At 42.4% G+C, this 13,396-nt stretch overlaps 1 protein-coding gene across 1 annotated transcript; it reads left to right on the plus strand.

The window, feature by feature from the left end:
* Positions 1–2,437: 2,437 nt before the first annotated feature.
* On the plus strand, positions 2,438–11,519 carry exo1 (exonuclease 1; the record flags this gene model as incomplete). The annotated part of the gene is made up of 14 exons (XM_080740725.1): positions 2,438–2,507; positions 3,021–3,227; positions 3,392–3,511; positions 4,087–4,210; positions 4,325–4,462; positions 4,571–4,783; positions 5,480–5,667; positions 6,271–6,373; positions 6,513–6,732; positions 7,007–7,241; positions 8,227–8,761; positions 9,339–9,428; positions 9,796–9,989; positions 11,384–11,519. Exons 2-14 carry the CDS (start codon positions 3,067–3,069, stop codon positions 11,517–11,519), a joined length of 2,457 nt encoding a protein of 818 aa, XP_080596851.1. The 5' UTR covers positions 2,438–2,507; positions 3,021–3,066.
* Between the last annotated feature and the right edge of the window lie 1,877 nt (positions 11,520–13,396).

A 13,396-nucleotide genomic window follows, 5' to 3' on the forward strand; every position in this document is an offset into this window, starting at 1 on the left:
CTTCCATAGGGAATGAATTGGACGCTGCTTTACGTGTCCAATTCTAGGTCCATTACTGTTCTCAATCTACATGCTACCTCTTGGTCACATAATACGCAAACACAACATCAATTTTCCATTCCAGTTATACATCCCACTCTCTCAAGCCCGTTAACACAACCAATATGACCCCTATCCTCACCAGTTTATCAGAAATTAAGTGTTAGATGTTTTAGAATTCTCTCCAACTCCGACTAGAAATACTCTTCCTACGAAACATTGTGGGATCGCAACACCATGTATGGGTATAAAGATCTACCCTTTGGCTGCACCTCATTGGCTAAGGGCCCTGCCTTTGTACTGCCGAGGAGAACTTGACTGATAGATAAATAATGAAGATAACATACGTGTGCTCGCTTTCAGCGAGCCCACAACTAGAAATACTGTTCCTATGAAACACTGTGGGCTCGCATGTAACACCATGTATGGGCATAAAGATCTACCCTTTGGCTGCACCTCATTGGCTGAGGGCCCTGCCTGTAATTGTATTTGGCCCACCTCATTCCACCATCCCATTCCTCTGTCTTTTAAAATGTGCATAACTAAAGTTGTACAGTCATGTTTCTTTCAACTGAGAAACATCTCTAAAATTAAATAATTTTCATTTTCATTCATTCATTTGCAGATCTCTGACATCACTGTGATGTCAGGGGAACCAAATCCCCTTTATACCCATATATGGAGAAGATCCCTGTGTGCTTTTTATGTGTGTCCAAGGCCTTACAACAAGGCGGCACACGAGATGCTCCGCTCCATCCCGGAGCACTTGTCCTTGTCCACAAGTTCATGACTAGCGACATCCTGGAAGCAGGAGTGGGAGTCTGCTGGGCCCTCCCGTATCCACCGTACATCTGGGACCCGCGTGATGGCGTTGAAGGAGAGGACCTACCCAGGCTTGTCAACTCTCCTGGATTTCCCAGGAGTCTCCTGGATTTTGAACCCCTCTCCTGGGAGTCTCCTGGATTGGCAAATCTCCTGGATTTCTCCTGGATTTTGTATCAAACTCCCAAAATTCACCAGAACACAGGAAATGACATCTACTATGTTAAAAAAATTCTGCGGGAGGACCCCCAGACCCCCCGCTTTATGGGTGGGGGCAATGCATGCAAGAAAGATCATACAGATATTCACTTAAGTAATGACTTACAGATGAGACGTCATTATTAAAGATGTCTTACTTTGCTTCTGTCATTAGATCTGTATACCTACATTTGGCATATTAGGCTGAAATTGTACACATGCTAGTAAAGTAAGCCTGATAAATGTATCAAACATGCACAAAATTCAACAGAACACAGGAAAATATATCTATTAATACGTTTTGGGGAGAGGACCCAAACCCCCGGTTGGGGAGTTCCGCGCATCCCCCAAAAAGAAATCTCCTGGATTCTGACAGTCCAATGTTGACAACCCTGGACCTACCACACCAGCAATGGACCTACTGAAAAAGCCTGCGCACTGGAGTCAGCTGCTTCAAATCAGTACAGCATGCGAGTGTGGCGAGCCTGAGCAGTCTGCTGAACACCTGCCCTACAGACCACCTTCGGAGGACAGCCTCTTCCATTTGGGACCAGAGACAAGGGCGTGGCTACACAATACTGAGTTGGACATTTGAGAATGATACATGAAAGAAGAGGATGAAATTACATATATAGATATAGACCTACCCATCATTTTCTATTGATAGTAAAGCCTGAAAAAAAGGTATCAAATCACCAGAATAGCTATTGTTAGGTGTGTGTGTGTGTGTGTGTGTGTGTGTGTGTGTGTGTGTGTGTGTGTGTGTGTGTGTGTGTGCGTGCGTGCGTGCGTGCGTGCGTGCGTGTGTGTGTGTGGTTGTGTTGGCTGGGACAATGACAATAGTGTAGCCAGCTTTAAATAGCCTAGTCTGTCTTTCAGTACAGAGAGAGTGAGCAAGCAAGTCTTTCTAAATGGAACGCATTACAATACAATCATAACAAATATATGTAAGCCTTTAATTATTACTTATTGCTAATATGTAGGCTACCTCTTTTTTACTAGTTGAAAATTGGCAATTTTATATTTGTGAGATTTTATTATTAGTTGTAAATTAATCTTTATCTTTTGAAAATAACAAGAGTTTTGTGATCCATAAGTATTGATATTGCAATGCATATGATTTTGTCGAAAGAAAGAAAGGAAGGAAGGAAGGAAGAAAGAAAGAAAGAAAGAAAGAAAGAAAGAAAGAAAGAAAGAAAGAAAGAAAGAAAGAAAGAAAACACCCATCAACTTCCTGTGCGAATCCCCACCTCCTCAACCGTGCTGATTGGCTGGCGAGGAGAAGGACTGACCATTGTGACCAATGGGAATAACTCAGGATGTTCCACTTATTTTTGCCGCAAAAAACAAATCCCGCCTGCCCTGCAGTGCAGTGAGTGTGTTATGAAGAATATTGTTTTTTTATCAATTGTTTTAGTGTTTTTACAGCGAGAGACGCAAGTACTAAGGTACGTGTTAAACTGTTAATTCAACAACATTCAATGATAAAGTCATGTTTATGTATGGCTTTGCTGTTTCGGTTAACCTTCTCGGTCGCCGGTGACCCACTGCACTCCAACTGAAAAGGACGGCCACGGCTCGGAATGAGGAGGACAACGACACGTTGCAACATTCCGTTTTTGTTTCAGAAAAATGCATTATAAGCAAGGTAGCATCAGCACGTAACGATTTAGAAACGCGTTCAAATTCTGTCCAAACGGGTTTAACTTAGAAAATCGACGGGGTTCATTGGCTGCACGAGCGTTTAAGCATACAGTTGTAAGTCGCCTGTGCTGCTGTATATTTTTAGTTTTACTTAATTTTTAACCACATAAACCCTAGCGTCCTGGTGTTGGGGGTGATAATAATTGGCAATATTTGGCAAAATGATCTACTTACAAGCTCACACAATGTGTTGTGAACCGCTGAACGGCTGTTTGACATACTACAACAACAATGTATGTTAACATTTTCTGTTTCAGGTGCAGACTCTAGGATCAAGTTGATTGATCAACTGGCACTGCAGCCATGGGTATACAGGGGTTGTTGCAGTTTCTCAAAGATGCGTCAGAGCCCATCCATGTGAAAAAGTACAGAGGACAGACAGTGGCCGTTGACACTTATTGTTGGCTGCATAAAGGGGCATTTTCATGTGCTGAGAAGCTTGCCAAAGGGGAACCAACTGAGCAGTGAGTTTGGGGTGTTTAAAATTATACATTGTGATTTGAGATTGTCGAGCATTTGAAGATATTAAATGGTAATTATATATAAATATAACGTTATAAATATTTTGAATGATTGTTGAATATCAATACATTATTTGTGATTTTGTTCTCTTTTCTTCTAATCATAGGTATGTGTGGTACTGTATGAAATTTGTGGACATGCTGCTGTCCTTTGGTGTGAAACCAATTCTGGTGTTTGATGGATGCAATCTGCCATCAAAACGAGAAGTGGATAAAGCACGCAGAGAGTATGTATTCTTTTTCTTCTTTTTTTTACACTGTAATTAGATGAACGATTATTTTTCAAGCAGTGTCACTATCCACAATCTTATCACGATTATTTTTCATGTTGGTTTTCATGGTTGTTGTACAGTACAACCACCTGCAAGGTAACAGAAACTAAAAGAAAAGGTATAGTAGTAACAGACCATTTAGACCAAAATACCATTTCAAGCAGGTTTTAATGAATTCTGCAATGAATTAACAAATCAACAGAAATTTTGATATGGCTTCCTCAGTGTATCACAATCTAAACGATATCTCTGAAATGAAATGGCATATTGTGGAGACATTGTATCGTCTTAATAATATTTATCATTTATCACCCTTAGGGCTGATGCATACTCCACTTTTAGAGATTTCTTTTTCTTTTTTTCGGTTCGGCTCTGTCGAAACTACAATATGACGTCTTTCAGATGTTTGGTGCTGCCGAGATTTTGTGACTCCCAGATCTAAACAGAACTACATTTTTCTCATTTAAAAGTGGAGTATGCATGCATCGACCCTTAGAGAATCACAGGAGAATTTATAATTTCCCCTCCAGGCGTCGACAAGCCAATCTTCAGAAAGGCAAGCAGCTGCTCCGTGAGGGAAAGACCTCCGAGGCCAGGGATTGCTTCACAAAATCTGTTAGTGTCACCCCTTCCATGGCTCATGATGTCATCAAGGTTTGGGCATATGCTAGACAAGTTCTTTTCTCTAGGAGAATTCATAAAAGACCATTGCTGCTTATGTTAATTTCACAACTATGGAAAATAATTTGAGTATTCTCCTCCCATCAGGCCGCAAGGTCTAAAGGGGTGGATTGTATAGTTGCTCCATATGAGGCAGATGCCCAGCTGGCTTACCTCAGCAAATCTGGAATGGCCCAGGCTATCATCACAGAGGACTCTGACCTGCTGGCTTTTGGCTGTAAAAAGGTACCATTCATTCACAGTCATTTGACCATTGCTTCAACAATGCATACTCAACAAACACATGGTCAGCACCTTGAGAGAAAACCATTCAGCTCTCTCAACCACACACAGGTGATCCTGAAGATGGACAAGGAGGGGAACGGGCTGGAGATAGACCAGAATAACCTGGGCCGCTGTCGTTCCCTTGGGGACGTTTTCACAGAGGAGAAGTTCCGCCACATGTGCATCCTCTCGGGCTGTGACTATTTGGCCTCGCTGTACGGCATCGGACTTGGAAAGGCCTGCAAGCTGCTGAAGATGGCTAACAATCCTGATATCCTCAGGGTAAGTTTGGTATCAATTTAATGGCTTAGGCAGGCACCTGTCATTCAGCCATTTCAAAATATTCAGGACAGAAATGGTGGATAGTTTTTCACACTTTCTTTAGCATTACTGCATGAACAGTACTTTTAAAACTAGCATTAGTTCTGCATCGGAGTGATCATATCTGCTCGGAGATCAATATTCATCAGCAGTTAACCAACCTGTGTGCAATCCACTCATACAGTTTTTTGATTATCACTACTATGCCACAGATCAGCACCAGTCATGCATGCGTGCTTTTTATATTAGGCTATTTAAGCATTGTACGGCTACGGCAGATGACAACGGTAACCGGAAGTGATCAGCGCGCGATAGATCAACCTGCCGCCGTCGTAGCCGTCTCTACTAATCACGTTGCTGTAGTAGAAAGGGGCTCCTTAAATTCCCCAATATGACAAAGGTAGCACACTTGAAAATCTATAAACAACAAAATGTCTCTCACACTGAAAAATGGTCATTGAGGCTCGTTGCCTGCAAAATGGTCCTTTACTTACAAAAGTGCAAAAAGTGATGTGGTGAAAGTGACAGAGTGCACATTTTTGTCCTCAGACCATCAACACTGTAAGACAGCACACTTACAGTAAAATGTCTTTGTTTTATTTCCAACCGTTGGTTAAGCCTTGCATATCATTGATGGATCTCTCTCCTTGCACTCAGGTGATCAAGAAGATGGGCCAGTACCTGAAGATGAATTTGGAGGTTCCAGAGGAATACATTGAAGGCTTCGTCAAGGCCGAAAACACCTTCCTGTACCAGCTGGTTTTTGATCCAGTCAGGAGGAAGGTTGTGCCGCTCAATCCATACGCAGAGCACATTGACCCTGCCTCCCTGAGCTATGCTGGGCAGTATCCTTCCGCACTGTAGCATGCTAGTCAAGCTTAGTCCAGCTCGAATAAAAAACATTTGAAACAACAGTCATGCTTAGTCCTGCCATACTGCACATACAGTACTCCTGTCTGCATTCTATCCACCTGTTTCCGCGAGAATTTACTGTAGCATTACCTGTGGGACACTTCCGGAGAACAGCAGACATACAAGCTCACGTCGCGTCACAGATGCAACCGTTGTGAGCTTGTAGATCATTCTCGGCTGCGACGCCGGAAACTGCCGCACACCTTCTGCACAATGCACAACGGGACGTGGGAAAGTTGTGGATAATTGAGTAATATCAAGCTGGATACCCCACACCCACCTCCTGATGGGAATTCAATTATGTTATGCAAGGGGATTTCAGCATTTCTTGAAAAGTGGCTGTTACTGCTAGTGTCACATACTTGTTCTCAAAGAAGTGCAGTCATGACAAAAGTGCTATCTATTTTAGGATACTAAAATATAAAGAGAATGAGATGGTGGGGTAAATAAGGATATTATGCATGTATTTGGTTTTTAAATTGTAGGTTCTTTGTTGCTTTTTGTAGAGTATCTTGTCCTTGATCATTTGCCTCCAGTAACGTAGGAGATGAAAAAGGCTTTCAGATGGCCTTGGGGAACCTGGACATCCACACCATGGAAATAATCGATGATTATAACCCAGACAAACCCAATGCACAGGTACAAGAACAAGGTTGCATAGGCACAAATTCATTTTGGAATTTATAGAGTATAATATTTTGTTTAATTTTGTATCTGTACTGTATTTTACTTTTATTTATTTTTTGACACTTACAACACATTGCAAACATCTTTATAGACCACAAAACCTCGAAGTCAAAGCTGGAATAACAGGCCGGAGCCCTCTGCACAGCGTAGTATGTGGAGCAGAGACTACATCCCAGGCCTTGCTGCCACGACTCTGCCTGCTCCCAGCACCCCAAAGACACCACCCTCCACTAGGGGGAAGGAGAGAGTCATAACTCTGCAGGGACTCAAGCTGCCCAGCAGAGACCGGCAAGTGAAACGGCCCAGAGAAGGTGAGTTTTGTACTACTGTGTGTAGGACATCTTGGGTTGCTGTTGAGCTCTGCACAATATGATATTTGCAAATACTATTATGGTAAAATGAAGAATTAGACATGATTTACAAATACTATAGATTTGTGTTGTTAAGTTAATTTTCATCAGATTCAGTACTATAATATAAAACGTCCTATGATTGACAAACCAGAAATAATCTTTGATATGGAGCTTTTTTTTGTATATAATATCTGGGTCATTCATTTTATTTATCCCACCCCCTCTCAAATAGACTCCAGTTTGTCAGACCAGGACGTACTACAGCAGTATTCTGCATCCAGTCAGAAGAGAGTAAGGACACGAGAGCAGGCTACCACCAAAGACACACCTACCCTATCCACTAGACCATCTGACGTTTGCACGCCTGGCACTGGCCAGGCCAAGCCAAAGCCACGCAACTGCTTTGCCACCCTGCTGCAGAGGAGGAACCAGGATGCAGAAGGAGATGGTCAAGTTACACGTAGCAGGTAAAAGTCCCATAACAAGTCAAGCATGCCTGACACAGATGAGAGGCCGTGCCTAATTTCTGTCTTGTCCTGAATGAAGCATTTGTGAGAACCCTTTCCTTTTATATAGTGATACTGTATGATCCAGCCTGCCACTCAGACGACGAACTAGGAGGACTTTAGAGCCCTCATTTTAATTGGACTGAAAGATATTCAAAAGAATCAGTCAAGCTTTATCTATATAGCATAATTCAGACAAGAGGTACACTTAAATGTGCTTCACAGGGGGGGAAAAGATGCATATAAATACTAATGTAAAAAGAACAAGAAAGCAGGAAGAGAAATGCAGCAATTAAAAAAAGAAAATTCCACAGATTCAGTGACCCGGAGAATTGACATTGTGATATTTCCGATTGTTTTTCCAATATGTATGTAAAAGCAGTACTTAGATAATTTCATAGGAAATAAGGATAGCCTTAGCTATCCTTAACCACTAGATAAAATACCAATATGTTTATATCTAAATATTACTCACAATGGTTAGGGTGGTTTTAGAGCAGGAAATACAGCAGTTCAACATCCTGGTTGTCAGTGGTTGACTCAATCTCTGAACGCAGAAAGAGCCATGTTATCAGGAAGTCATTACATTTGGAGAGCTATTCCTTGCTATTGTACGTTGCCAAGTGCTTACTCATGGAGGGCATATTGTGTCTGTAGAGCATGGTCACTCTACGTGTAAGGTGTCTTTACATAACTGTTGAATTATTGGGACTATATAAATTAATTAAAAATACAAGTTATCAGATGGACTACTGCTTTTCTTTCTTTGCCAGCTTTTGTTTTCTGTCAAGAAGGACATTTGGTACCCAATTAGCCTTAGCTATCCTTTTCACTATGTACATTGCAATGTCAAATCTGTAACAAATTAACAATAGAGCCCTACTGTACAACCATACTAATATCTGTTATTGTAGGTCCTCATGTGACGTATGTTCCTATCCCATAGGTTCTTCAGTAATTCCAGAGAGGTGATTAGTCAGAACACTACAGCACAAGAGGAGCTTTCTCAGGATGTGGTGCGTCGACCTCAAGATGACAAGACCACCCCTCGCAGAGACGGAGAAGACCTCCAGGGTGACGAAGATCATGCCCCCGATGTCCCTTCTTTGGACACCCCCAGCCCTCCGCCTACGCCCACCCTTCCCTCTCCTTCCGCCTCCCCCTCGCCTAAACGTGCCAGCCAGGGTGTGGGCGTGTTCCGTTGGTCAGGTACCTCCACGGAACAATCCAGAACCCCGGTGCCCGTCTCTGGCCTGGCCGCTCTGCAGCAGTTCCATCGCCAGAAGCCGGGTCAGAAGCCCCCACTTGCTCCGTCACCCCCCGCCAAATGCCCCGTGGACCTGCACCCAGAGGATGGGGACACCCCTCCTGATTCCCCCCCTTCACAGGACAGTGCCTATTTCTCCCAGCCTGGGCCTACATCCTGCCACAAAGAGGAAGTTCTCAACTACTCGCCTACGCCTTCAACGGATGCTATATTTGTAAGTGCTTATCATTTCCACTCGACAACATCCTACCCCATATATGCAGTTATGCACCTTGCAAGTGTCTGTCTGTCTATACCAAGTTCCATTCCATTTGTCAATATCATCATGTTTTCTATGAGGTGCTTTAACGACACAGTTCCGTTGTACCATAGTACATATTCTACGTGTTTTCTTTGTGTGGGTGTGTGTGTTTGTTTATGTTACTGAGGCCAGATTTACGACTTGATGATTGATTGATATCTTTATTGATCATGAAATAAAAAACATATGTCACATGTAACATACATCTAACCAAAAGGATAACGCCTGGGGGCCTTAGTCTGAGGTGTGTATGATGTTATGTAATGTGGTGCTGTTGGGTGCATGAAATGTACAGTATAGAGTTCATAATGTGAACAAGTCTCTGAGTGAATGAGTGGGTATAGTACCTGCCACTCAAAGTGTATGTGTGTGGGGAGTGGGGACTGGGGAGCAGGGGGAATGCATCAGATATGATGTATCCTTATGAATACTGTATGTGTTTTGGTGGTTTTGTGTTTGTAAGCTGAACCTATTATCTGTGATTTTGCAGGAAATTGGCTCATGCAAAGATTCAGACTCTGATCAGAGCCCCACAAACTGCTCAGGAGAAGATCATAAACCCAGCCTGATGAAAGCTAAGGTGAGCTTGTGTATTGCTGTGCAATTACCCTGGTTACTGTGCCCTATCTTGTTTTCTGATACTGGTCTTCTCGTCAACACATTCATTCTGGTTCTTAATCACATGAACCCTAGCGTCCCTATTCCAGGCATGGTATAATAGGCGAACGTTCAGTGAAAACAACAGATTTAACATGTAGATCATCCATTTTCAGCTAGAGATTTGGTGTTGATGTAAAAAAAGAGGGGACCAAAGTAGAAACCGCTGGGGGACCCTGGTCACAAAGTATTTAGGGTTTTAGTGGTTAACCCCTTTTTCCAACTCTACCAACACCTTGTCATTCTCTTCATCACTCTTCTACTCGTCTTCTCGTTTTTCCATTATTCAGGTGCCAGGCCTTCCGAGGCTGAATCGCAGCGACCAGGGGAAAGCAACAAAAATACGACCCTCGGGCACGGCCAGGGCTAGTGGACTGAGGAAGAAGCCTTCAGGTCCTGGAAAGAAAACGCAGTCCAATAATGAGAACAACCCAGGCCTCCAATCCACCATCACTAGCCTCTGGAAGAACTTTGGCTTCAAAAGGTAAGACTCATTACTTGGTCAGTGTCAGCACCCCTTTTATATTCACTAACTTTCTCCTCACTACTGTTCATCTTTCTGTCAAATTATATTAGATTTTCTTTCCTGCCTATCCATAACAGAGGGACAGAGTTAACTAATTTGGGAAATGGAATTATGGATCACAGCTTTCCCACGCTACTTCTGTTCTCCATTTAGATTTCCAGTGATCAAACCTAGTTGTTCCCAGAAACAGGCAGCTTGTGAAGTATAGACTAGCAACTAGCTAGTGTCTATAATATAGTGTTAAGCTGGCACACAACATTTCTGATGTGATCCCATGTTTTGGGGAAAATATCATGTGTGTGGACAGATAAGCTCATTATGCTGTATTCACACTAGCAGTGAAGCCAGTGACATGAAGCTACATAGTACACACCGGGAGGCTCTCTCCATTCCGACATGTCGCCACTCCGAAATGGACTTCTTATTGTCGGAGTGGCGACACTCCCCATGGGCCTAAGGTTTAGGGTAGGGGTAGAGATAGGGTTAGTGTCGGAATGGAGACATGTCGGAAAGGAGACATGTCGGAGTGGAGAGATGCACCCGTACACACCAATGCCCGACACTTGTCGCTGCATGACGAGCTACAAAAGTCAAAAACTACAAAAAAAGTTGAGCTGGCTTCAAAGTTTTTCAGCAGTCCAATGACGCAGCAAAACGTCAATCAATCCTATGTTTTTGTTTCACCATTTTCCACTCCCTTTATCTTTCCTTACAATTTTTGTATTACCTTTTACCTTTTTTTTTTTTTTGCTGAAAAGACATAACAGGGCATAAATGACTATGACAATTTATGCTTGTGACGGGGGAACTACCAATTCTATCTGTCAGCCATCCTTAATTTCTTCTTTCCCCTTTTACCAAAGCCTTTTATATTTTCCTTTATATTTTTCTTGCTTGTCGCTCCCACACACAGATGCACACTTACTGACGTCAGCGAGTGTGTTGAGCAAGACTAGAATGGCGATTTGGTGACACAGTGTAGCTGACCATTGCTGGTCATTTTCGACCTTTTCTCACTGCGTGCCAGTTTGATGTCTGAACACAGCATTGAGGCCACAGCATATACACTAGAAAGTGTCCAGTGATGAAGACCTAGAGGGTCAAAGCTTTGCACCATTAATTAATACAAGTGTTTGGGAGCTTTAACCCAGTGTTTTGGTAAACCATACCACACATGAGACATCACTGAAACTCTTACTCTTTTGTTGTTTGTTACTCTTTTCAGCAGGTGCTTTTCACCCCATCAGGGTATATACATGCTGTGAATCTCCTTCATTCACTGTAAACATGGGTGTTATGTCCGTTACGCCTCTATGATGCTCTGATGCAAAAGTCTATTGTGTCTGTTGCAGAGAGAATCCAAGAATGAACCCTCGCGAGAAAGCAGAGCCCCTGTCACCAGTGAAAGACAACCTGTTGGCCCTGACGCCTGAGAAAGAAAAGGATGTTTACTTTGTGTCCAGCACAAACAAAATCAAGTGCCTCTGATATTTCTTTTTAGTTTTTAGTGTTTTCTAGTGCTGTTGTATTAGTATCAAACATACTGTGTATGTTAATGATTTCTTACGGACCAGTTATTCTGAAAGGATTTAGTTTGAATAAAAACAGTTTTGTTTTAGTTTGTGTGTACTGTGTAGTCTTTATACTGTATATTCTTGGGGTCCTTTCTTAAGGGATTCGCATAATGGCAGTGTGTGATCGGATGGGTGCATCGAGTTTGCTTATTGACATAATTTCCAAACTGAAGTGTAAGAATGTGTCACCTTTGTGAGATAGCTGAAACATGAACAATGCATACTTGAGTGTTTACTCAAAATGGCCTGCCAGCATGCAAACATAGGAATGTGGCGACAACACAGCTGCCTTATTACAGGTTTCATGATGTCTAAGTAACTTACTGTAAACTCTGTACCTTTTCAGCCACCACCACAGTTTTGTTTGATATTTATTCTTTATCTTTCAAGATATATTACAATTTCAGGATACAGTCTTAATTGCTACTGTATTGCTTTTCTTGTCATGTCTCATTGAAGTAATTTTTGTTGTTATGCTGCCAGCAAGTTAACATCAACCCTCATTTGCTACTTTATAATGGAATATTCATATCAAGTAAAGCTGTCTAAGTACTTTCATATTATTCTGATTATTCCTGCTCCAACAAAGGTTTAGAGATGTGTACTGGTAAGTGCATTTAATGTCATGCTTTGGCTGCAGAGTAGAATGCTAGCTCCTCTACGAGACATGCTTCAGTCTCCCTTTTATTGCACAATGGACAATACAGTGACCTCATTACCAGTCTGGCAGCACTGACTGAGGTCTAAGAGGAACACTGCCATGACACATGGGGGCAGTGTAGCCAGAACGATGTCATAATAAAAAGGAAAACTATTACCCCTCCCTCATTTCTCTTGATTAGCGACCCTGTTAAAACCTTAATACTGCATTATACGTTAGAACAATGTCAATTTAGTTATAAATGGACAATATTTATGGCCCACTTTACGCTTTGCTCTGATGGAACTCCAGAGCAAAAGACAAAGTACCAATTTATATGGCAAATAATTCTTAAATGTTTCTTCTCATCACTTTGCTTTGTTTTCCAGTCAATAAGAGGAGTGAACTTGTGAAAACTTTGTGGGAAACATGAGTTACTGTACAGCTTAACTGTACAGAAATAGCAGATCTACAAGCTCACAACATGTTACATCCGCATGAGTTGTTAGCTTGCTGATCTGGTATTTTTGGCACACGATACCGTCGCACAATGGAGTAAACCTTCAGCATAACTTGAATGCATCCAGTGTGGCAGCTTTATGTATGAGACACTGGTAACAATGCAGCTTGACAGCATTCCCTCAGAGAAACTTGATGTGATCAGAGACTGTATTAAAGACCTGCCTAATTGACTGACAATGTACAGCAAGTATACAAACCAACCCTTGTAACAAATTCATTGTCTCCACCAGCCGAAGGCATGGGGGAGAGTATGTTTTCGCCCCTGTCCGTCCGTCCGTGCGTGCGTCCGTCCGTCCGTGCAGCTAATCTCTGGCGCCGTTGGCCCGGTCACTGCCAAACTGCGCACACACTCCCTGGATACCAATTCAGAACCTCTGCCCCACATTTTTCACATGGGCCTGTTTTCTAGCGCCACCAGGAGGCCTTTTTTTGCTAAACTAACTATTGCCAGTACTCCTACAGATTTTGTCCAAAAATCACGAAAATCGGTAGACAGTGTCTCTACAGTCATGTGATCGACATGGATCTGTCCGATTTTCCATATTCCATCCTGATAGGCTAAAACTGGCTTCCAAAGTTAGCAGGATTTGTCAATTTCAAAAAAATGCCTGAAATCATGAACGCAGTGT

Source organism: Nannobrachium achirus (assembly GCF_963921795.1).
Source record: "Nannobrachium achirus genome assembly, chromosome: 13".
NCBI classification, from domain to species: Eukaryota; Metazoa; Chordata; class Actinopteri; order Myctophiformes; family Myctophidae; genus Nannobrachium; species Nannobrachium achirus.